At 42.9% G+C, this 25,770-nt stretch overlaps 1 protein-coding gene across 1 annotated transcript in view; it reads left to right on the forward strand.

Annotated features, from left to right (window-relative positions):
* The window catches only part of DOCK8 (dedicator of cytokinesis 8), a 92,351-nt gene extending 68,396 nt beyond the window's left edge, over window positions 1–23,955 (forward strand). The window contains exons 34-48 of the mRNA XM_066617079.1: window positions 902–998; window positions 3,442–3,576; window positions 4,714–4,866; window positions 6,584–6,742; window positions 8,223–8,323; window positions 10,179–10,371; window positions 12,674–12,817; window positions 13,349–13,480; window positions 15,198–15,332; window positions 16,755–16,844; window positions 18,042–18,278; window positions 18,833–18,976; window positions 20,361–20,467; window positions 21,396–21,566; window positions 23,162–23,955. Of these exons, the coding sequence (XP_066473176.1) occupies window positions 902–998; window positions 3,442–3,576; window positions 4,714–4,866; window positions 6,584–6,742; window positions 8,223–8,323; window positions 10,179–10,371; window positions 12,674–12,817; window positions 13,349–13,480; window positions 15,198–15,332; window positions 16,755–16,844; window positions 18,042–18,278; window positions 18,833–18,976; window positions 20,361–20,467; window positions 21,396–21,566; window positions 23,162–23,222 (2,059 nt within the window). The 3' untranslated portion in view covers window positions 23,223–23,955. The remainder of the gene's footprint in view (window positions 1–901; window positions 999–3,441; window positions 3,577–4,713; window positions 4,867–6,583; window positions 6,743–8,222; window positions 8,324–10,178; window positions 10,372–12,673; window positions 12,818–13,348; window positions 13,481–15,197; window positions 15,333–16,754; window positions 16,845–18,041; window positions 18,279–18,832; window positions 18,977–20,360; window positions 20,468–21,395; window positions 21,567–23,161) is intronic.
* The last annotated feature ends 1,815 nt before the right edge of the window (window positions 23,956–25,770 follow it).

Genomic DNA, 25,770 nt, shown 5'->3' on the forward strand with positions numbered 1-25,770 from the left:
CCATACCTTGTAAAACTGAGATGATGGTGATCGGTGTAAATTATGTAAGAGGAAAAAGGAAAGAAGATATCTTCAATCAGATGGAGCTGTGCAGAAGAAAGAGACACAAAGGTGTTCAGACCATTTCTCCTCTTTCTGGTGATTTTTTGCTTAGACTAAATGGTGGGATCCATGCAGAACTGGGTATGTAAATAGATTCCGCTCATCATATAACCTGTGCAACCCTTTGGGAGGTGCTTGAGCTTTGCTGCAAGTATGTACTAATGAAATGGTTACAAGATAATACCTGGTAAATGAATCAAGGCAAAGACTCCACACAATTGACCATTTATCAGTAGAAACTCTGGCCCTATTCAGTCATCACCAGATCATGTGCTAATGTAGCTTAGAATCTGGGCCGTGGTCTGGGGTTCTTAACATATGGGCAAAGAATGGTTTTGAGTTGCTTGCCTGATTTCACTGTCCATGATCTCAGCACTTCTGTTTGTATGGTGCAGAGGCCTCTGGAGATGGAGCAAGGATTATAATTATGGTTTTTCTATTTAGAATCATGCCAGATTGTAGCTGGTGCAAACTGTGGTTCTCAAACCCACCTTAAACCATGGTTTCCAATTCTCAAAACTTTGTAAGTTCACACATCATGCAAAACTACAGTTAATCTGCCTTAATCATAATTCAGTGTGATGTCTGAACTGAGCAAAAAAAAAAAAAAAAAGGGAAAAAGATGGATATAGTTTATCATAAACTAAAAGCATATTCCATGTTGTATTTCCAGGGCTAAAGTTCTGGCCCTGAAGCCTGTTTTTCTATTGTAAGAAGTAGTTTTATTTTTTCTAATGTAAGAAGTAGTTTTATTAACTAATCCATAAGTATTTGGTAACACTGTTTGTTACTCTCATAGAACAAAAGCTGAGATTGACCAAGAAGCCCTGATTAGTGGGAACCTGGCTACAGAAGCTAATTTGATCATCCTAGATATGCAAGAGAACATTATCCAGGTGAGAAGCTGCACAGTTGGCACCATGCAAGTTCCCCCCACCCATGGAGTTAAGTTGGATTACTTTTTGTCACTGTTTTAGTTATAGTACACAATGTTTTTATAACTAAATCTTCATTTTTAAAAGGGTCTTCAAGGATTTAGAGTTGAAGAGCAAATTGTTTCCCATTTATACAGTTACTAGAACATTGGTCTCTTGGTGAGTTTTCTCAGGAACATAGTGGAGGAGCAAACATGACTCTGTGCCTTTTAGTCTGTTATTAGGATAATGAATCCTAAAGTAGTATGTTAGCTGAAGAACACAATCCTATGCATGTCTACTTAGAAGTAAGTTCCATTGTGTTCAATGGGACTTATTTCCAGGAAGGTGTGTGTAGGATTGCAGCCTAAATCGTCATCTTTTTCAGTGCCCTTGAATATCTGTGCATTTGTCCTTACCCTTAAAATCAAGATTATGCCTGAAGTATTAGATGTTGTTTTTAATGTCACTCTGAAGTGTGGAGATAACAGGCTTGGCTGCACTTCATGCTTAAACTTGTTGCAATAAATTTCTCCTCATGGAACATGTAATTGCAGTGTTGTGAGGTGTCTAGGGATATACTGTATCATAGGAATCTCAGCAGCCTCTCAAAACTCTAATTCACAGTATTTGTGGTAAACTGTCAACTATTTGTGGTAAAAAGTCAACTGTCACTTGACTTTACTCTGTCATGTGTAAAGTCAGTTTAGTTCATTGTTGAAGCAATCTTATGCATGTCTACTCAGAAGGAAGCACCATTGAATTCAGTGGGACTTGCTCCCAAAAAAATGTGTATAGGATTGCAACTTGTGTGTGTTTCCACTTTTGCTCTCAGTTGCACCAAAAAGAAATGAGGGCAAAAGTATTTCCAGGAATGAAGTACACTTTGAGCCTACTTATCCATGGATTTTATATCAGCAGATTTGGCTCAACACGAGTTGCCTGGACCTGCACTGAGCCGATTCGGCCCAACCTGAAACCTCCCAGAGACTCTTCTGAGGCCCGTAGAGGTCACACATGGCTTTTTTGAGCCTCAGAACGGCCTCCGGAGGTCCTAGAAGGGTGTTTATGGTTTTTGGCCAAAAACCGGAAGTGCCTTTCTCGGACCTCCAGAGGCCATTCTGAGAGTCATCAAGGCCATGTGCTGCCTCAGAACAGGTCTGGAGGTTCTCCATTCGCCTTTGGAGCTTAGGTGGGCTCTGAAAACCACAGATTTTGTTAACTGTGGTTTTTGTTGTCCACAGGGGGTCCAGGAACAGAACCCCTGTGGATAAACAGGCTCCACCTGTACAGTGGAGAACTAAAGCAGCCAGTGTGGGTTGGGAACAGTCAGGCAGCCAGGGACAGATGAACTGAAGGCGCCACCTGATGATGATGATGATGATGATGCTGACAGCCCCCAAAGAAGGAAAAAAAACAACTTCTTACCTTATTCTTATCTGCAATTCTCATGGCAAAATAGGAAGTGCAGATGGTGCTGAGAGCTTCCAGCATGTCCTGAATTTTGTTTTATTTATTTATTAAATGACCCACAAGGAAAGAGAGTGGGAAGTGGCTGCTTTCCCACCCCTCTCATCTCCCTCCTTCCTTGCATGGCGCCTTTAAACTAAAAGAGACTGCATGAAGAAGGAACAAGGTGAGGAAGTAGGGAATGGGTTGCTGCTGCCCTTGAAAAAATGTGCAGCGACCCACTTCCCTACCCCCTCACCTTGCTCCTTCCTTACATGGCCCTTTTAAGTTTAAAAAGGAACTTTGTAAGGTAGGAAAGAGGTGAGTAGAGCAGCTCACTGTTGCACACTTTGTTTTTTTTTGGCATGGGCAGTGGTGACTGTTTTCCCTACCCCTCACCTTGCTCCTTCCTTCTGCAGAATTTAAAGGACTGGTACTTTCAAAGTCAGGTGAGAAAGGAGCAAGGTAATGGATCAGTGAGGCTCTGTCCTTGGCAGGCTGGAGAAAGGCAGCAGCAGACTAGGATGAAGGGTACCCCTGCCACCTGCTGCTGACACAAGCCACATTGCTTGCTTCATGAATAGGCCGGCCCTGGAGGCAGCACATTGTTCACCTGCAAAACTTTTGATCTGGAAGTATCCTAGATGCACCCCAAGACTATCCAAAACTCTTTCAGCTGATAATTTTATGGCTAGACAGTACCCTGCAGGCTTAGAGACTTTGATTCTAATCATTGACTTTCAGACTGTAGGGGAAGATTCACCCCTCTGAAAGCTCTTGCAGTAGAGAGAAAAAATTCTACATATAGAATTTGTAGAATTCTATGCATGGTGCAAGATCAACGAGGCTTGTTCTCCATCTGGTACTTAGGATTACATTATTGTGGCAAAGCTCATGCTAGTATAGCGTTGAGTTGAACACATTTTATTAAAAGCATTTTGAAAAACCCAAATGGCTCTCCTCTTTTCCACTTTAGGCAACATCAGCAATGAACTGCAGAGAAAATGTCTTGGGAGGTGTGCTGAAGGTCTTGGTGAATTCTCTGAGCTGTGATCAGAGCACAACATACCTCACTCATTGCTTTGCCACTCTTCGAGCACTTATTGTCAAGGTAAACCCATGTTTTACTTCTCTTTCCATGTTCATTGCTTGGATCCCATTCAAGCCCATTCCCTTACTGCCAAAACATTGCACTGTCATCCAAATGCCATAACCATTCTATATCCAGTACAGTACCCATTCAGAGTAAGGAACACATTTCTTACAAGATGGAGAATGTTTTTGCCTTACATTCCCATACCTGGAAAAACCTACAAATGCTTCAATCTTACAAACAGAATGCCATGCAAAATAAGATTTGTACGTTTAATTTGTATAGCATATCTGACAAATGAGGATTAAGTGGGAGGCAGAGTACATTCTGCACTGAATAGATTATTGTTGCAGAAGATGAGGTATCTGCCTATTTTGCCCTGATATTCTGATGCAGTATTTTTAGGACCCTTGTAAATGCAGCATCAGCAGGTCTTGGCATGGGACACAAGGCTGGGTTGGAATAAATGGGAGGATTTTGAAAGAAATAGAACTATGTGGAGCATCAGTTTCACTAGACTGTCTTGGGGTCGGTACAAAGGGAAAAGATGCATCTTCTAAAAGCAAGCAAGCTGCTTGAACGGTATCATACTTGTTCTGGTCTACTTGCATTGGCTATTGGTAGGCTTTCACACCCAATTCAAAGTGCAGGCTTAAACAACCTGGGATCAAGCTATCTTCAAGACCACCTGCCTTCTTATGAAACTGCCTGGTCAGTTAGATTGGCTTCTGAGGCCAATCTCTTGCCCATCACTGTCAGTTATGAGATTGGTGGTTACCAGGAGCAGAGCCTTGACAGCATCTTTAGAACCTCCTCTCCAGTGGGCTTCCTCCCTTTCCTGCTTTTAAGCAGAAGTTGCAAACTTTATTTATTCCTGTGGGCTTTGAACACCACACTATTTCAGATTTTCTGTTGCTGTTTTATGCTATTAATTTCCGTTCTTAAGGCTTTCATAGTTATGGTTTTAATAAAACTTTTTTGTGCTTTATGAAGGCTTGATTTTGTTGTATGCTGCTTTGAAATGTTTTGCTGCTGCTAAGTGGAATGTAAATACTGGAAAGAAAGAAGTTCCCTCCTCCCTTGTTGTTCTCAGCAAGTAGTCCATTGATCTTGTCCTTGACACCATATTACAGTATTTTCTTATCTTTCCTTTAGTTTGGAGACTTGCTTTTTGAAGAGGAAGTGGAGCAGTGTGCTGACCTCTGCCAAAGAGTCCTGCAGCACTGTAGTAGCAGCATTGATACCACTCGGATTCAAGCCTGTGCTACTCTTTACCTCCTCATGAGATTCAGTTTCAGCTCCAGCAGTGTAAGTCAGTAGATGCCACCATTGCTACAACTTCCATCCTGAATCCCAGAAACCCATGGGTCAATCTAGATGTCCTTCTAATGACATTAAGACTGATCAGAACTAGAAATGCCTCCTTTGCACAACAGAAAGGTGAGGGGAGTGATCCTAATCAGCAGAGAGGGAGGGAAACTTGCATCATTTTCCCACCAACCATCCCTCCTGAAGCTTATATTTTCACCCCTGCCAATAGCTGCTGGGGGGGGGGGATATTTTTTTGACAGTAACACAGTGAAACAGTTAACTTCCCAATGGATCGGGTCCCACATCCACTGTAGTTTTTTTTAAACCAAAGAATGGGCACTTCTCCTTATGAATTAACTTCTTCACAACGCAATTAGATGAACATCTAGCCTTTGCACAAATTTTGTTTTCCCAAGAAGAATTACATGTGATTGCACTTCTGTAGTTCTTATTCATGCTCTCTGCGCTTCATCCTATTTGGAGCAGTTCTTTCAAGCTGAAAATGGCCTTCCCATACTCCTTTACAGTGTCTAATAGAGTTTGGGAGATCCTCTATGATCAAGAAACATGGGCTAATTATTTTTGCTCTGGATAGACAGAATGTGCAACTCTGAATCCTAGAACAAAGACCCACAGAGTTAATTTACAAACAAGTAGTTTTAATAAACGAATAAGCCTATTCTATTAAAGACTATTTAATTAGAAATGTAAAGTACAGGCATGCGCCGCTTAACAGACCGCATAATGATGGACCGCATAACGATGGACTGAATATATAAAGGTGGCCAAAGACAACAAAGAGGTTCTTAATGAGAAAATCACATCTCCCATAGCCTGCAGCAGAGTGTCTGTTTACACAACAGAGAGGCTCTTAATGCAAAGAAGAGGCATTCTATCTCCAGTAGCCTGTTCAGCCAGCAAGTGTCTGGCAGGGAGCATCTGTTCAAAAATGAAAGGCACTAGCTTGGGTGGGGTGTTCACTTAACAATCCAATCGCATAACAATGGGGAACAAGAACATATCCCCATCGTTAAGTGGTGCACACCTGTATAATTAGCATAAAAAGAGGGAGAATACTAGATTTCCTAATAGTAACCTTAGTCTGAGATGCTATTTATTGTATTTAAATGGTGTAAAACCCCATTTTACATTGTTATTTATACTGATATCTTGCTCTCTCTTTGGGAAGCTCAGAATGAGACTCCCATGAATCTGAATAAGCTGTTTTATTGCACAAAATGAGCAAAACAGGAAGTAACTTTAACACAGCCTAATCCTGTGTATATTTGGAAGAATACCTACTGAATTCAAAAGGACTTATTCCCAAGTAAGTGTGCCCAGGAATGCAGCCCAGGAATGCAGCAGAATTAGCCTAATTCTGCTAATTTGGAAGGTGATTTTAACAAATTTTTCCTATGCTACTTAGAAAAAAGAGAGGAAAATCCTATCCAATTTTCCATTGCTGGTGCAGCTGTGCCAATGGGGCAAGCACTGCATCTTGTGGTGGGGCAGCAGTCACAGAGTCCCCCTTAAGGTATGGGAACATTTGTTCCCTTACCTTGGGGCTGCATTGCAGCTGCATCGGTGCTGGAAAATTGAATAGGATTGGACCCTTGGTCTCATGAATGCAGAAGCAAGCAGATCCACAGCTGTTGGAATATTGGTGTTCTTCTTTTGTATAATATGATGCTCACTTTTTTCTATTTCATCCAAGAACTTTGCGAGAGTGAAAATGCAAGTGACGATGTCTCTGGCTTCTTTGGTTGGGAAAGCATCAGATTTCAATGAGGAATATCTCAGAAAGTCTTTACGAACCATTTTGGCATACGCAGAAGAAGATGCGGACATGCAGCCAACTCCATTCCCAGCACAGGTAAGGCATTTTTGTCACTCCTTGCATTTTAGGGTTGGTTCACACAATTTGTATGTCGCTTTTTGCCCCAAAGTATTGTTTGTTTGCAAAACACTGCTTATACAGATCATTCCGTGTGAGCTGCAAGTGATGTAGACATGTATGTGAGAACAAAGATTTTCTCTCCTAGTATCTTGCTGATGAAACTAGCCCTTCCCCTTCTTCACTGCAGTGGAAAAAAAAGCTGGACAAGCAACATGTCACATGCAACAGCTGGGAAATCTGGAAGACCATTGTAAATATTGCCCCAGTCCAATGCTATATGTTTGCCTGTCAGATTGTAACCAAAGAATGACTGGCAAAGAAGCTCTGAGAGACAATGGAACTGAAGCCCAGATTTCTAGGAGCTTAGCTCAATAGTTTATGAGATGGAACAAATAATCCTGCACTGGAACTTTAAGAAGGAGGTCAGCTGCCGTGCTGTATAGGCACAAGTGGGACCTGAATAAAAATATCACAGTGTATTTCTAGCCCCTCTGTTGTGTGCTCCTGTTTAGGGCTTCAGCCAGCCTGAAACAGTGTTTTTCAAGCCTGGTGGTGGGTATGGGGGGTGGGGAGTTCAGGAAGCAGGAAGGAGTTTCTTCCATTTCCCACTTCCATGAGGCCTTATTCTGCCATTCTATCTAGTACTGGAGAGTCACATTTGGGGCTGGCAGTGTATTGCCAGATAATTGAGGAGGGTGAATCTTGAGAGAGGGAAAGGGGAAATACAGTCGGTTTTCATTATCTGCTATGGTTAGGTTCCTGGAAAACCTAGTGGATACTGAATTAGCAGATACTGAATCATGGAGCCTATGGGAAAAATGGGGTTAGGTTCCAGGGGACCCTCTTCAACATACACTCTGTGAACTTCATGAACCTGAGTTCATGATCCCACAGTCTCTCCTCTTCTTCCTCCCTCCACAACCTTTCTTGCCCCCACCCACCAGCCTGCTTATAATGTGCCAAGCCCTCTCACCCCAAGTCCACTGGCACAGTATTTGCAGATAACGAGAACAGAGTTGCAGATAATGAGAGGTAGGTGGCAGATAGCAAATTCACATATAAAGAGAAATGACTATAGGTTCTTTTTCCCTTTCCTTCCTCCTGAAATGTCCCTGCACAGTGGAGAGGGGAAATTTTTAACCTCATTCCTCTAACCCTAATCCCTCCTTCCATCTAACCACCTGCTCTCCATTTTCCTGTGTGTGTGTTTTCCCTCAGAGAAAGACCATTTCATGTCTTAATAATTCTATGCTCAACATTTATAAAGTCTTGGCAACTCAGTTTTTTGGTACCCCCTTTATCCCTGAAACTGTTCCACAACCACCCAAGTTCACTGTTTCCCAAACAAGAAGTTTCCATTATGATCATGTATATTGTTTTACTTTGTGGATCACATGTATGTTCATTTTAATGGGTGAGAGGACACCTGAAAAATTTGGAATTTGTTTTTGTTTAGGTGGAAGAGATGTTGTTCAATCTGAACAGTATATTGTCTGACACAGTGAAAATGCGAGAGTTTCAGGAAGACCCAGAGATGCTCATGGATCTTATGTACAGGTGAAGATCTCTAGCATTTCTCATGCACAATTTAAAACAAATCATCCGGAATGTCTGGAATTTAAATTTGACTTAAAAAGTTTACTGTGTGATTAACATCTCATCAAATGCATACATACGCAATACATTTATATCAATTGCATATCAGTTTGAATGTCATGGCTCGCCACAAAGAATCCTGAGAAATATAATTAGAGAATGCTTCCTAGATCTACAGTTTCCAGGAAGAAAGCTTTCATGTGATGTAGGCATAACCATATGGCCTTGTTAGACATTATTCTGCCAGTGAGAAAAACATAAAGTGGGAATAAGTCTTGACGTTTGTGTGTATCCAGTGCCTTCACCTACAGTGATATTAAGGGCTCTTTAAATATTACTCTAGTTCAGTGGTTCTCAAACTTTTAGAATGATTTACTCCCTAAGTAAGTCTTTGTGCAGGAGGGATGAGGGCAGCAATTTGAACCCCAGGATTGTGTCGCTTAAGGGGGTAAGGGGGGGTACTTTCACTTACTTTTACTAATTCTGGGTTGCTGGAGGCTCCAGGAGGTGCAGGGTGTCCCGCTCAGCCCTCTGTAGGGCTCCCCAATGCTTGGAATGTTGAGAAGCAAGCGCAAAGCACTTTCTCTTTGTGTCACAACCAGGAAGTGCTTTGCGGTTACAGTTACTTATTTCTCAACGTTCCAAGCATCAGAGAGCCCTGTGGAGGGCTGTGTGGGCTCTTCACACTTCCTGGAGCCTCCAGCAGCCCAGAACTAGTAAAAGTAAGTGAAAGTACCCCTCTTAGCCCCCCTTAGCGACATGATCCTGGGGATCTCATCACTACCTCTTCCTTTCCCCTGCCCCTTAAAGGGACAGGGACACTTTACACCAACTGGTGGGTCATGAGAATCACTGCTGTAGCCATATGGAACTACTTGTTGTGAACAGCTCCTGAACAAGTAGGATAATGTTTGAACTGAACCTTAGATCCGGATTGTATCACATTGCTGTATATGCAGAAGACTCGCCTTCCCACCCCTTTTATTCTGGAAATGGGATTTTAGGGTCAGAGAGCCTGTATATAGATAAACATGTGATTGATGTGTTCAGTCTAACGCTGTACAGTACCTACTGTAAGTGGGGGAGTTAGGGGGTATATGGGCTTGAGATTCGCTCCTTCTGTTACTGTGTTGATTTTCTCACTGTCGAGGTAATAATGTCTAACTAGGTCCTTAGTTGCAAAGCAAATGTTCTTGCATGTGAATGGGGAGAACTAATAATGATATACACTCTCACTACTAATTCAGTTTGATAAGACCTCAAGGATACCAAAGAATAATATGAATTTAGCATTTGTTGATCTGAATTAATTTATTTCCTGTAAGCAGTTTCTATTGGATTTCTAGGAACATGGTTACAACTATAAGGGCACAATCCTAACCAGGTCTACTCAGAAGTAAGTCCTATTTTGTTCAATGGGGCTTACTCTCAGGAAAGTGTGGTTAGGGATTGCAGCCTAAGGTATTTTTCCCTGGAATTTACTATGAAAACAATCTCTCTGAAAAAAATTTGTCAAATTCCTTTTAAAAAAGCCCAAACAAATCTGTATCATAAAACCAAAGATAGAATCTTATGAAAAATGCTGAGAGATGAGATGTTGGAAAGACCCTGGTGTGACAGTCATAGTTCTGGGAACGCCACTGTTTAATTGAATGAAAGAGGTTTTGACAGTTATATACAAGACATTTTTGTTAGACTTTTAAAACCAGTTTTCTGGAAGAATTCAAAACTGGCAAAAACTGGACCTCTGCAGAAGAAAAGGAAGATCTTTTTATTAAGTGCACTAAATAAATGTGTTGTCATGTTCTGTTATTAGAATTGCCAAAGGATATCAGACATCACCTGACCTAAGACTGACCTGGCTCCAGAACATGGCAGAGAAGCATGCCAAGAAAAAGTGCTACACTGAAGCTGCCATGTGTCTTGTTCACGCTGCTGCTCTTGTTGCGGAATACCTGTGCATGCTCGAGGATCATAGTTATCTGCCAGTGGGCAGTGTCAGCTTTCAGGTAGAGCATATTGCTGTATTCCATGTGGATCCTTACCTTGCAATCTTGGGGAATAATGCCTTGTATAGAACAGATGGGCTACACTAGTACAGTACTAGCCACATTCACTGAAGCCTGACGAGGATGATGAAAGTTGGCCATTGACAATAAAAGCAGAGAACTGAAAGCAGACTGTGGAGACAGTGCAGGAAGCAAAGTTTTTACTTTTTACAAAGTTTTTACTGAAGTTTTCAGATCGAAGTTGAGGACTCCAGTGACTGAAGGCTTTTTCACATACATAAAAAAATTCAAACTGCACATAGAAAACTAGATGTCAGGGAGAAGGTAACAAAAGCAGAGATGGACCTAGGTCTTCCAACTGGGTATCACAGTTATTAAAATCTAGAGAACTACACTAAACTACTGAAGCATATGTCTCCTATAGGCCTCTTATTGACAAGCTGGGACTTCATTTGTGCAGTTCAGTGCCATGACTTTTTTGTCCCTCAAGTCTGGTGTGTTCCTTCAGCTCCTTCCTCAAGTAGTTATTGCATATCATTTTATAGAGCACTATTATACAAACTGATGTATATTTTATTAATTATATAATTAATGGTGTTACAGAAACACCATTGCAGTACATGATACATTACAGGGTGATAACTGCCATACTTTGTTTGAGCAGAGCGGAAGACAAAAGCGAGAGGGAGGGAAGAGGCAAGTAACAAAGGGCAGGTATGGGCAGGTACAAAGGGGGCCCCTGTATCCACAGATCCCATATCTGCAGATTCACTTGTCCATGGATTGGGTCCAGGGGGAATTGGGAGGCTTTTCTGGGCCTCCCAATGCCTTATAAGGCATTGAAAATGTCACTTCCAGTTTTTCAAAAAAAACCAGAAGTGACTCTTTTGTACTGTAAGGCTCAGTCTGAGCCCGGCAGAGGCAGTGGACAGACATGCTCAGGCTATGGACAGATGTTGACAGAGGGTCATGCTCAGATGACCTGCTGGAGGCAAGGGGAGCAGAGTTCCCCTGGGCTCCAGAGAGTGGGGGAAGCGGCGTTCACCCGTATCCACGGTTTCACTTAACTGCGTGGGGTTCCAGAATGGAACCTCGGTGGATACGGGAGCACTCCTGTATATGTACTTAGGGTGGAATGTGGTTGTGGGAATGGAGAGTTAAGCTAAAGTTGGCATGGAAATAGACTTGAGTAAGAATTTAAAGGAAGAAAGTTGCACTGTATTTTGGAAGATATGTTATTTTGTTTATTCTCAAAGTAACCCTGTCATATATTATTGTTTCATCTGACAAATGGAGATCTGAGGCTGAGCAATAGCTACTTGCCAAGACCATGGTTATACTCATCTGAATGCAAATCTCCTAGGTCCATAGATAACACACTTTCCTAGGTCCTACCGCTGAACTAACCCAACTTTTGTCTGTGCTGGTTGCTTTCTGTTCTGTCATAATTTGATGTGCATCCTTCCTTCAAGCTATGTGTTTTGAAACCAAACGTGTAGAAACATATCCAGTTTCTAAAGCTGTTATGCATTTGCATAGACTTGTCTCATAAACAACTGTGTGTTTATGGCCTGTACATGTGTTCAAGCCAGACACTTAAGCAATAACGGATTTTATTGTAGTTGAGTAATACACAAATCTACGTGTTTATATTCTAGGGGAAAATAAATCAACACTATTAATTAAACCGGATTGTTGTTGTTTTTTTAAAAAACAAAAACAGAATTTAGGCCTCGGGTTTGTTCAGGAGTAATTATGATCATGATTTCCCTCGTTGCCAAGCAATTCATTTCAGGATGTTGGCATTATTTACAAACATGCCTCCTGAAGCTATTGATATCTTTTGGTCATGTTAGTACCTAATAGGTTGGTGATGATTTTGACAGCCTGGCAAAGGGGATATGGGGCGTGTTGAGCAATCCATTAAGGGTCTGTAATCGTAAAAAGGTTTAGAACCCCTGCAGTAGAATGTTCATTCACTCATTCATTTTGAGACCAAGCTGCTTATTTTTCTGTAATTCCCGTCTACGGTACTTTGAGCAAGGTGCATTATGAACCATAACAAGTATTGAGAATTTAGATTAGAACTGTGAGTAAAATCCCAAATATTATTATTATGTATATTTAAAACACTACATAACATTGGAAAAAAATAGATAATTTGATTCAAAACTTACCTGTAAATAACACAATATAAATGATGGAACTTGTGGTAGGCCACAAGCACCAATGCCAGAGGATAGATGATTTGCTACGACATATCTAGAGGTTGTCCTCACCAAGCTGTTGTCTTCTTTTTTAGAATATTTCATCCAATGTGTTGGAGGAATCTGCTGTCTCAGATGATATTCTGTCTCCAGATGAAGATGGAGTGTGCTCCGGAAGATATTTTTCAGAGAATGGCTTGGTGGGGTTGCTGGAACAAGCTGCAGAGCTTTTCAGTACAGTGAGTAGAATTATACTACCCATCTCCAAATTTGCACTTGTATCAGGTTCACCGTGGGACACGCTGGATCCTATCCCTTCATTTTGCAGCCTCCCTGCCCTCTTCTCTCCTCAGACCTGAGCCAGCTAAAGAGGTAGCTTTACAAGGAGACCCACTGTGGAGTGGGAGGCTTATGGAGGGGTAAAGGGATTTAAATCCTCTCTGAAGCCTCCTGATCTGCTCCCCCTCCTTGCTGGAAACAGTATGCTCCTTTTTGGCACAACTGCACCAGTGGTGGTAGGTGATACGATTGGGCCCTAAAGCAGTTTGGATTTACCCCATCAAGGTTTGCCACATTAGTCAGTCCTGCACCATTAGCTAAAGTAGGCACTATGAAAATGTAAGTTCATGACATTGTTTAGTTATACTAGATTAGATTCAGCCACCTCCCAACAGACCAGGTTGCTACCAACACTGAAATGTGTATTGTCTCTATGTCTGATAAATATTCAGAGATGTTTCAGTTTTGCTTTTGTTTCTTCTTCGTACAAGGGAGGACTGTTTGAAACTGTCAATGAAGTCTACAAGATTGTCATTCCCATTTTAGAAGCACATCGAGATTTCAGGAAGCTATCCTTGACTCACAATAAACTTCAGAGGGCTTTTGAAAGCATAATAAATAAGGTATCTTTCCACAGCTTTTGTTGCTGGGCTGCAGTGTTTGTTTAAAGATCATGAAGATTAGACCACCTGCCATACAAAATTGTCCCGCTTTTCTCTGCTATAAGTTTCCTTTTGAACTCCACGATGTTAACCAAGATCCTGGCTGCAACAGAACATTGTGAGAACATAGCATTACCATTGTTAGCAGTCTCCAATGCAGCTTCACTATTACGTTGGGCCCTTTTCTTTACTGACAATGAAAGAGTTATATCTGCACACACAGAACAGGATTGTCCGAGGTTTAGTGCCTTCAGCATTAATGTGGAGCTCTGTGCACAGAGCAACTTAAACATGTTACTGAATGAAGAATTGGAAAACAAATATTTTAAGATGAGTTAAGTTTAAACATCATTGGACTATTCGGATATGCTGAGTGCAAGACAAAACTTTACTTGTCCAAATAATACTGTTTTTAAGGAGACCTTACAGTTTTTGAAAAACTGATTTATTATTACTAGTCATTTTTGCTGTATTTCACTGATTACACAGTGAAAACAAATTGTTCTACTGGCTTTCAATAGGTTTACTTTCTAGCCTCCATGTACTAGTTACTAGCAAGAGTATTGGCAACAGAATATTAAACATGCAAGAAAGCAAAGCAATAAGGACTCTGTTCCATGACTGCAGTAGAGATGTTGAGAAACCAGGAGCATATATGGCAACCCTTCCTAGAAGAATAGGATTTTAGCATATTAGGCACAATCCACCAGAAAGTTCTCCTGCACAAATTCAATTTAACTGAATGGGATTGTGTGATGGGGCTAGCTCAGAAGAGCTTCCCAGTGTATTCTTCTCATATATAATTTGCTCTTATTCAACATGCAAACGAAACAATTGAGCATGTCTCTGTTGTTCTGGAGGTGTACAAGCACTAGTTTAAGTCTATTGAGAACTTTATTTTATGGACAATACTTTTTCTTTTCCTTGTTTTCTTTAAATTAAGTCAGTTCTATCAGCTTACAGATAAATTAAAGCTGTTACATAGAATAACAAGCACAGGTAGGCACATTTTCACAAATATCCATTTATCAGTGCCATGGGTGGCCTGTGCCTTCCTACCACCTGAAACCTCCCCCCATTTTTGCCATCCCTGCATGCACCCCTCCACTCAGCCTCCCTGTGGAAAAGGCAAGGAGGAGAGAGGTAACACCACCACACCTTCGGTTCACTAATTGGGAGCTCGGAATGCAGCAGCCCTCTCTGTGCTGCTCCTGTTTTGAATGAACAGGAGTGGACCATGCTGGGAATCCAGCATGCTTTTCTTCCAACATGCTCCTGTTTGTTTGAAACAGGAGTGGTGTGGAAGTGGTAGTCTGCCTTCTAAGCTCCTAGCAGGTGAAGGGAAGGTGGAGCTTCCACATCACCTCACTTGACCTACTTGGCACCATGTAAACAGCCAGGTGGGTGGGAAGAGGCAGTCTGGTGCTGTGACTGCCTTTTATTTATTTATTTATTGGTCTTCCCTCTCTTTATCCACTACATTGGAGGGAGAAGGATACAATCACAATCCTTTTCTCAGAGTCACTCTCAGTAAGTCCAATTGGAACATTGACCAGAATGTCAGGTTGGAGAGGGCAATTTCACATCGCTTCATGGATAGGCCAGTCATGATCACTGCACAGAAACAGATCTGTTTGAAAGGAAATGCATGTTTGATGACTCCAGATTCTTCAATCAGGGCCAGAAGAGAATGTTTGGCACCTACTTCCGGGTTGGCTTCTATGGAGCCATGTTTGGAGATTTAGATGAGCAGGAATTTGTTTATAAAGAGCCTGCCATTACCAAGCTTCCTGAGATATCTCACAGGCTGGAGGTAAGTGTTTACCTATAAACATTAAGAAATCATTTTAAGGACCATGAAAACAGTGACAGCCCAATCCCAACTGGCCTAGCGTCGGCAGAATGAGCACACACACAGTTGCAAGTATGCCATAAGCACTGGCCTGCTTGCACCAGCAGGAAACCAGCGCACACAGGCACATGTAAGCTCCATGTTGGCCAGCAGAGGGGTAGGGGGAGGCTGGAACGGGGACAGTGTAACGGGGGTGTAACAAAAATCTTAGGGAGACTTTCAGCAGCCTGTATTCGCATGATGGATAAAGTGGAGGCCATTTTGGTGCTGCTACATCACAGTGCAGGAATCTTAGTAGGTTTGCACTGTGAGACAGATGATAATCAATTATAGAATCAATTATAGAATGCTTCTAAAATCAATCTCTGGAGCTGTGGAAAATTATTTGGGGATTAATAAAAGGAGAAGGAATAATCCAACAGAGGCACACTGCCATTTTCAGGGCTGGTGACTTCCATGGCTTTCCAGTAATCTGCTTGCCAATATTTGCTAGCCACAACGCTACAGTTTTGGAGCTAGTTACCCTGCAGTCTGCCTCAGTGGCAGAATCTTTCATAGCAAGATGATGTCACACTTAATGTTTGCTGCAATTTTCCAGCAAAAATTGCAGCAAACGCTGCAAATGACAGTGTGTAAGGCAGTCATTTTACACACATTTGCTTGGCTGGGTGGTGCCAGAGAAGCAGTGGTGCCAAAATAGCTGCCGCTGCATCCTATGGGCGCTGTGGCAGCTACTGGAGTCTCCTCACCTGGGTAAAGTTGCAGACCCCACAATGTCTCCTCCAGCTGCACTGGCTATTTTGCTGGTGCAGACAGGAGGAGCTCTGTTTCAGGGTTTTCAGCCTGACATGGAGCATAGGATCCAGCAGAGCAGGGCTTCGCCAGTCCCACCCCCTTCCTGTTCCTTCCGCCACCAGCCCTCCCCCACCCCAAAATACCTCCCCTCCCACCCAGAAACCCCACACCGGTGCGTAATGGTGTGCCTTTCCACAGGCACTCCCCCAGTGTCAGCTTCCCAGCGCTGGGCCCAGCACCAACTGGTGCAGACTGAACACTGGTGCTCCTTGCTCTCCCGGTGCACGTGCTTCCCTGTACTCATGCTTCACGGCACGTTTACGGCACCCAGCACTGGCACTGGGAGGATTTAGGATTGGGTCCTGAGTCCTGTTAAACTTATCAGAATTTACTTTTGAGTAAATATGCAGTGGTTTGTGCTGAACATCTGCAGAATCTACAGATCCCTTTGTGAATACAGGGATTTACCCATAAATTCTGCATTATCACATAATCTAATCTTTATCACAGCTGTAGAGCTGATTTACAATCCCTTTGTTTCAAAGCCTTTAGAAAAGCATTGTCAATGAAATTGTGTTTTCTTTTCAGGGATTTTATGGTCAGTGCTTTGGGGAGGATCATGTTGTAGTGATTAAAGACTCTACTCCAGTAGACAAGAGCAAACTTAATCCCAATAAGGTATGACAACTGTTGTTTGCTCAATTTTTGCTATGGGCTTGGACATTCTGTCTTGAAGTTCTTCAACCCAAGTCTGTACCTAGAATAAATTATATGGATTTGCCTAATCCATGTACTCACAGATCTACACAGATTTCCTTGGGCTAGTTGCAAATTAAAAGGTTAAACAGGCTAAAGCTTTCACTCTCATCCTCTTGTTCCTTGACTGACTTCATTGGGGATTCTTCCACAAACATATAACTGGCAGTTGCACAGGTCAGTTTTGCTGTCCTTGACATTGAATCAAATCATCAAAAGATGTTAATCCTCTCCTAGTCAAAGGCAAGGGAGCATTCTCAAAACCACTGCAGTTGATGCTGCAGCCCCATACTGAATTCAGCCTGGATTCAACCCTTGGCACACTGCTACTCAGTAACCCATAGGTTTAATGCAGCTGCTTCACTGCAGGCTGAAAGTTATTGGGGGTTGACTGAAAGCAAAGGCTTATCACAGTATCATAGGCTGAGGTAGTCCTAGGAACAGACCTCCACTCCTGTTTATTGTACCAAAGTTAAGGGGCCTTTACCGGTCTTAGTTTAATCAATGGGAATAAGAAGATGTGGATAAAGAAAGTGGAGACGTGAAATGTTGAAATATTTTCTAGAAACACATTATCACTGCAACTCTGATGGAATTTGGCTGCATCAGATATGCACCTTACCTGAATTAATAGCCGTGCTGAAGTTTTCTACAGCCCAGTTACACATTCACGTTTTCCATGGGATGAGCATTTCTCCTCGGCTTGTACAGAGGAAAGCTCGGTTCCCTCCTATGAACTATACTTACTGGCACAGGCTGTTGTTTCATCACTGCTGCCTAAGCTTCTTTCCCCCCGCCCCCAGCACTTATCTCAAACTACTAATTTCTCAGCTTCCACCTTGAACACCAAAACATCAAAAAGGCTGTTGTGAGTTTGGAACACCTTCATTCCTTAGGCTGCAGAGAAAAGATAAGGGGCAAACTTTTCCAACTTTCTGTGGCTGAAGGAATCGTTTCTGAGAGGGGACCCCTTTGCTCACTATGTGTGCTATGTGAGCACCTTAATGTGTAGCCAGCCTGCCAGAACCAAGTGTGGTTCCCCCCCCCCCACACACACACTTACTGTTTGTTTATTGACCTGTAGTTTGCCCATAATACAAATGTCCCCTTTCTCCCCAGGCCTACATACAAATTACCTTTGTGGAACCTTACTTTGATGACTATGAGATGAAAGACAGAGTGACCCATTTTGAGAAAAACTTCAGCCTCTGGCGATTCATGTACACCACCCCTTTTACTCGGGATGGCCGTCCACGAGGAGAACTGAGTGAGCAGTATAAAAGGAAGACCATTCTGACCACCATGCATGCTTTTCCGTACATCAAAACTAGAATCAATGTCATTCAAAAGGAGGAGGTAATGGCTGAAGATATTAGAAGGGTCCCAAATCAATATTAACAGCCAGTGTTAAGGTCCAACAAGTGGGGCTTGTCACTCTTAAAACAGAAATATGTGCCTGGCCTTAGCAGTCTCTCTAATCCCGACTGTGAGCATCCTGGCATGAATGCCCTCTTTTGGAGGTCCTCTTTTCTCTTCCTATGCCCCCCCATGTCCTTTCTGTTGCATGGAACCAGGGAGCAATACATAACTTGGTGGAAGCCATAGCACAGTTGTAATGCACCTAGATCCTAAGTTCCATTCCTGGCGTCTTTAGGTAGGGCCAGGAAAGACGCTTGTCTAGACTCTTGGACCACTGCTGCAAGTCACTGAAGACAGTGTTGAGCTACATAGACCAATGACTGTCTGTTGTATGGGAGCTTCGTATGTTCATTCTAGTAGGTTAGCTTTTTTGCCAAGCTCGTTCTAGAACAGTCCGAATTTAGGGCATGTTGCTCACTTTCAGCCCCAGCTATCCCTGTGTCATCTGTTTTTTGTGAAAGGATTTGTAACACACCCTCTCTTGGTTTCAGTTTGTTTTGATGCCAATTGAAGTAGCTATTGAAGACATGCAAAAGAAAACTCTTGAATTAGCTGTTGCCACCAGTCAGGTACCGCCAGATGCCAAAATGCTCCAGATGGTGCTACAAGGGTCTGTGGGAGCCACTGTGAATCAGGTATATAGAACTAAGTGTAGAATTGTGTTGCTTCTGCAGGATAGCTTGCTATTTTCTTTGCTTCCCTGTTCAACCATCTGCAGTGGGACTAGGAATGCCTGAGTATCCCTTGACTTGACCAAAAAGAGGTTGAGGATTTGTGGTTCAAGTGCTTCATAAGCAATCTCTGAAGTTTGCAAGGGATCAAATCACTTGCTTGCAATGTGCCCAAAAATGCCTGACTCTGTCACCTCCATTGTCACCTTCCCCCCACCTCAAAGCACCCAGAAATTTGCCTTGGGATGCAGACCGGAGAGGCAGGAGAGACAAAAAGGCTCATGCATGCCAAGATGCATCCATCTCTGTTTCCTATCTCTCCCTAAGCCTGTGGGGTTGCTGGGGGGTGATACCACTACTCGCCAAAATTTTTAAAATCTTGGTATTTTTTAATAATTCCATCACGTTGTATATCAATCAATCAATGCGTTATTTCATGCAGAATGCATTGAAACAAACCACACTGAAATATCTATATTATATCTAAAGTTATAGCCAAAAAACAGTGAGGAAAGGGTGATGGTACATAACCACGCACACTACCCAGGCGTTGCCCCACCCACTGCATGGGAGGAGATCCTTCATAGGGGTGACGTACAGGCTTCCCTTAGCAGGTGACACAAACCCTAGCGATGCAGCTGCCCTGAGCCCCAAGGTATACTTCCTTTGGGACTGGGGGAAGAGCCATGGTGGGAGGTCTTTTTCTTGCTAGAACTGCATTGGGACTATTGCATTGGACCTAGCGTTGCCAGGGCTTGGCATGGCCCATGCTGTCCCTTCCTTCACTTCCTTTAGTGCCTTCTCCCAAGTACCTTCTCCCAACCCCAAGGCAGATGTTTCAGGACAGGAGAGAGGTAAGGCAACTGTGGCGGAGGTAACTCAATGGTTTGTGCACACTTGCATCCAATCAGAGCAAGTTCTGCCCCCATCCTGCTCATAAGGAAGTATTTCAAGCTCCCCTAGTCTATTTCTTGTGATATCTTTAAGTGGCACACACACCCCATTGTGGAAATCAGCCTGACATCTTTTCTTCAGGCATCTCATCCCAGTGACTTTTTAGGACTGAACAAAGCTCCCAAACAAGTTTCACCACCTGGCTGCCTGTTGACACCTAGCTTTCCCCCCCAGGCTCCCCAAAAGTGCTATTGTTACTTACTGAGCCTTGACCTCATTGGATTCCTCCCCTGCCTGCCTGTTCCTTCCTGAATAATTTTTCCCACTGAGTTTTCCATTATAGTGATAACTATTGTTAAGATAGAGAAGCAGCTCAGTCATATGCCCAGTCTCTAGGCTTATTTTCCTCAAGAATTATGCTTATTGTAATACGATATTATGTTATTCCCATAAGGGACCACTAGAGGTAGCCCAAGTGTTCCTGGCTGAAATTCCAGAAGATCCAAAACTTTATCGACACCATAACAAGTTGAGGTTATGCTTCAAAGAGTTCATAATGAGGTAAGTAAAGAAGAAACAGGGATCTCTTCCACCCATTCTGCATATGTGGACCATGTCTGTTTGGCCGTCTGGTGTGATGTCTTGTTGGACATGAGTTGTGTGCACAAGTCACAGACTTCACACAATGGCACAGCACAATCACTGGTGAAATTGCTCTCTTGGGGTCTGATTGTTTCTAGAGCAATATCAACACTAGGCTTCCTCTGATTGCAAAGATAAAACATGCTTGTTACCTAACTTCTCACTTTATCAGAATGGTGCCATTACAGCCTGAGGAGCGTCCATTAGTACAAACTGAAGTCAATGCAGCAAATACAGTTTGAGATTTTGTTGTCCTCTGAGTAATACGTTCACCTATGGCTGCACCCTTACATACCATGCTTCCAGATATAAATGCTCCAACATATAGGGAAATTACAGGCTAATCCAACCTCCGTGGGGTAAAGGAACATTTGTCCCCTTGTCCTAGGATAAGTCCTAGAAGCCACAACAGGTCAACAAGAACCTGCGCCAGTGATATAGCAGGCACGATCCACATTGATCCATGTTGGCAGATCAGGCCCAGAAAGGCAGATAGGATATGGCGCATGCTGGCACCACCAGTCCCACCCCCATCCTGGGCCTGGTGCTCCCACTTCAACACCCATTCTGCCCTCCCTCCATCCCATTCAACTGCCTCCCTGCCCTGTCCCTGCTCCCCTCCACGCTGGGCTTATCTGCTCCAGCAGACCTCTGTTGCTCTGCTGGTGCGTGGGAAGGCTTCTGCCTTCCTGCTGGCACATTGGCAGCCCACACTGCTACAAAGCGCTTTACAGTGCTTTTGCAGCAGCCGGCACCTGCAAAACGTGTGTTCTACCAGCATTTCCTATCCATTAGGATTGGGCAGTTAATCAACGTACTTTTTTTTTCTTAATTATTTTGGAAATAGGTGTGGTGAAGCAGTGGAGAAAAACAAGCGCCTGATTACTGCTGATCAAAGGGAATATCAGATGGAACTGAAAAAGAACTATAACAAGTTGAAAGAGAACCTCAGACCAATGATTGAGAGGAAGATCCCAGACCTATATAAACCCATTGTGAAAGTGAACAGTATTTCAAGGTATAGCAGTAGCTTCCTTTTATACAGTGTAGAATACATGGTGGGACATCTTATAATCCTGCTTTATACAACTGACTGAACATTTCTGAAGAATTACATATTCAGCTATTTCCACTCAGATCAAATCAATGGGTTAGAGGTACAATGGATGTGCAATAAAACCAGAATCTCCACCTCTGGCTTACACAATGCTCTGGTGCAGTAATGTTGCTGCAAAGAATTAATGGCAGGCAGGCAGGCAGCCATTCCTGCTGTTAGAGGTACAAATGTACCTTTGTTGTTTCTTTGGCTTCTTCCCATGCCAGAAATTAACCGCTATGGTATGGCGTACATGGTGAATTCTCATGCCAAAGCAGTTAGACTGCTAAGCAGAAGAATTGTGCTTTCAAAGAATCAACCAAGAAAACTAAAGCAATGCAAATATAATCTTGAACTTTGTAGTCTGTGTTGAATTGGGAAGTTAAGGTTCTTATTCTCAAAACATTAATCTCAGTGTTGTCTTCTTTTATTCTAAGGGCATTTGAACAAGGGATGATGATTAGAAGCTTCCTAATTTTTAAAGTTTTTCTCCCATATTTCAATCCAGTTCTTTCCAAAAATGAATTAAAGTGGTATATTGGTATATGTGTATATATTCATAAGTAGTGCAATCCCCATTATCTGCCTCAAGATCACTGGTTCCCAAACTGGTGAGTTGCGATGAAACAGGAGTGGCCATGAAATTACTGTGGTGACAGCACTACAGTGATTGCACTGCCACTGTGAAGGATGGATTTTTTAATGTACGAGGGGGGGTAGCGCCAGCCATCTGCAGGGTGCAGGGGGCTCATAGCGCCCTCTGTGGGCCTCCCCACTGCTCAGAAAGACTCATACCTCCAATCATTACCCACTTCCAGTTTGTGATCACAAATCTGGAAGTGGGTCATGATCAAAGATAACAGCCTTTCTGTGCAGCAGGGAGGCTCGCAGATGCGAACCCCCCTCCAGCACCCTCCAGATGGCTGGCGCTACCTTCCAGGTACATTTTAAAAGTCCCTTCTTTGCTGCAGCGCAATCACTGCTGTACCATCACCACCACCCCTGCCACTGCAAAGACTTAAAAGGTTCCCAACTCCCCTGTAGGAGTTTGGGAACCACTGTTCTAAATATTTGGGTTATTCAAATATGCTATAAAGCCTAAAGGCATGAAGATCTCAGGGTGTCCTGTGCCAGTCAAAGATCTGAGTACTGTAATGGGTCAAGTGCTCTAGTTGCCCTCCACAGTGTTTGCATGAAGGATGAATTATACAAATACATTCACGTGCAGTAGTATCTTGTGACTGGTAAGTATTATATAGTAACAGACAGTTTTCAGAACTGTTCATTATAGAATTATTCAAGGATCAAGATATAACATGTTCCTCTGCAACCTACCGCCCATGTTCTTTTAGTGAAAAGAGCAAATTATGCTGTTGCTTTTTTAGGTGGCATGTGCAAAGTTACTCCAGTCTCACACACAAAATACTGAATATAATGCCCTATTAAACCTCATTCTCACAAGGTTCATACAGTCATTTTCATTCTCATGTTTGCTGTTTTTGGTTTTTTCATTTCAGGGACTCTTTTCGGACGTCTAGCTTCAGGAAATATGAAAATATGTCTCTACAGAACAGTTAAAAGCTGCTTCATGAGAGTGAGTTTTCTTGTTGCAGTGGATCCTATATAAGAGAATATGCAAATACAGCAGCTAGGAAATCCTTCTCACAATTTTACATGTCCACATTCTAGCAAGATCACTATCTACAAGAGTCAAGAAGGATTATAACAAACACATATGCTCAGGATTCAGGAGCAGACATTGCTGAGAAGCGGATTTTTGAAAAAATGACTTGGATACTTGTGCACCCAGAGGAAAAAAAACATGCTCATATTTTCTCTGAAATGCTAAAAGCCAGGACTGTTGACACTAGATTAGCTATACAGTAGTCCCTGATTTACACATTTGCCTAAATAGCTCTGAAATTCCACTGTGGATCTTGGAACATACAAATCCCATTGAAATGTTCTTCATATATAGCCCCACATGCCAAATCACAGATCTATATCAATACTATGAGAGTACATTTTCCAGGCATCAGATGTAAACAGTTAGTAGACTAGCAGCATAATCCTATGCTTGACTACTCAGAAGTAAACCCTACTATTTCCATGGAATTTATAAAATTGAGTGCCTACTATAGGGTGAGATGGGGCAAATGCCCCAGGCACCAGCTGCTAGGACCCCACGGAAGCCTTTCTGAGGCTCCCGATGGGGGTGGAAACTGTGCTTCCGGTTTGCCAGAAGCACAGTTTATAGCGCCAGGGAACCTCACAGATGTTTCTCCAGTGTGGTCTGCAGTTGCGAGAGGTTTCACGAGCCTCTGGTGAGTGTGTGTGTGTGTGGGGGGGGGGTGATATCTGCACGGGAGGGTGGCGATAGCCTGCAGGGGGGCGCCATCGTGGAGCTTTACCCTGGGCACGGGGCTGTGGAGGTCCGCCGCTAGACTTATAACCAGGTAAGTGTATAGAATTTCAGCCTTAGAGAGCAATCCTAAACTAGTCTAGCATAAAGGAGAATGAGCAGAGCTTTAAAAAAAACCCAAGGAGGTGTAACCCTCCAACTGCTCCCCCAGCATCCATGACAGCACCACCAGCATGTACCAATCAGAGGGAGGCATGCCAGTAATGCTTACATGTGAGCAGGACATGAAAGAAGCCAATCAGTATATGGCAGCAGGAAAACACCCTCATGGTATCAGTACACCACCCCCACACTTGGCCTACACAAGGATGCTATGGTGCCTTCCATAGCAGAAGCTACTGTGACTTAGTCAGCAAAGGGCCAGCAACAAAGAACGACCAGGAATCCCATCACTCTGAGGTCAAAGTCACTTATGCCAAGAAGGGTATGGAGTGCATTCTCTCTGCTAAAGCAGAGCAAAAAGCAATAGCAAAAGCAGCAGAGCAGGCAGTCTTAAACCCAACTGGCTAATCTGCAGAACAGTTGTCTACTTTAACCACTCAACCACAGCCAAATGAGGCCTGAATCATGGAGAATTTAGCATCCTCCATGCCCCCCACAAATGACCCAGCCGTACACACTAGGAACATATTGCCTGATTGTGGAGGGTCAGTACAATAGAACAGCACAGGCTGAAACCAGACACATGATCTACCCACTGGATAAGCCTTAGCAGAACCACAGACTGTGACATCTGGGAGACTGTAGCATGTGAGCCAATCAAAGTAAACATATAAGCTCCTTTCTGTCCTTCTCACATCCCTCCCATGTCTCCACATCGCTCCCATGTCTTTGGTGCTCACACTGGCTGAAGTTGTGCCAGCAGCTGTGGTATGTCAGTGGCATAGCATTGTTGGAACAACATTCCATTCGTGTCTAATGGTTTATGCCAGTAGCGGAGCCAGAGGGGGTGCAGAAGTATAAGCACCGCACGGCTCTGAAACTTGCTGCCCCTCCCCCTTGGAGCCTATCAGGGGGTGAAAGCAAGGTGGAGGAGACACCTGTGTGTTGCTTTCGCTTCTCAGACTGGCCCTGTGAGTGAGAGGGAGGAGCAGTTTGCATGGCAAGTTTTGGAGTTGTGCTGCACTTACAGCTCCATCTCCCCTCTGGCTCAGCTACTAGCATGAACCATTGGATACTAATGGAATGTTATTCTGACAGTGATTGGCCCACCCAGGCTCAGCTACTGGTTCATGCTATATTCTGTGCCTCTCAGGACAATTGTTTATATATATATGTACCCTGAAAAACAAACAGTTCATTGTAGCTAAAGTTAAGCACATTCAAATCTCATTGATTTAAGTAGAAGAGCTAAGAGTATGTGTAACTCTGTCCAATATAAGATATCCTAGGTGTTTGGAAGGACACAATCTAATCATTTGATGGGAAGCGTTGCAATAGACTTGTAAGCACTTTTTTCAAGGAAACTGATTGCATCAAAGTCATGTGACCAATACACATAAGGCTGAAGAAAGCAATATCTTGCATTTTAACAGACTTGGACAGAGAATATAAGCATCTAAGCAAAATGGGAATTCCAAAGAGATCAACGTTCTGATTCAAACAATCCTTGCTTTACGTTCTCCTTCTTACAGGCTGCAAGGATTCATTATAGTCAAAAAAATTTTATTATTATTTTGAAAGTAGCACTTCTGATTTTTACTT

This window comes from Tiliqua scincoides, chromosome 2 (genome assembly GCF_035046505.1).
Source record: "Tiliqua scincoides isolate rTilSci1 chromosome 2, rTilSci1.hap2, whole genome shotgun sequence".
NCBI classification, from domain to species: domain Eukaryota; kingdom Metazoa; phylum Chordata; class Lepidosauria; order Squamata; family Scincidae; genus Tiliqua; species Tiliqua scincoides.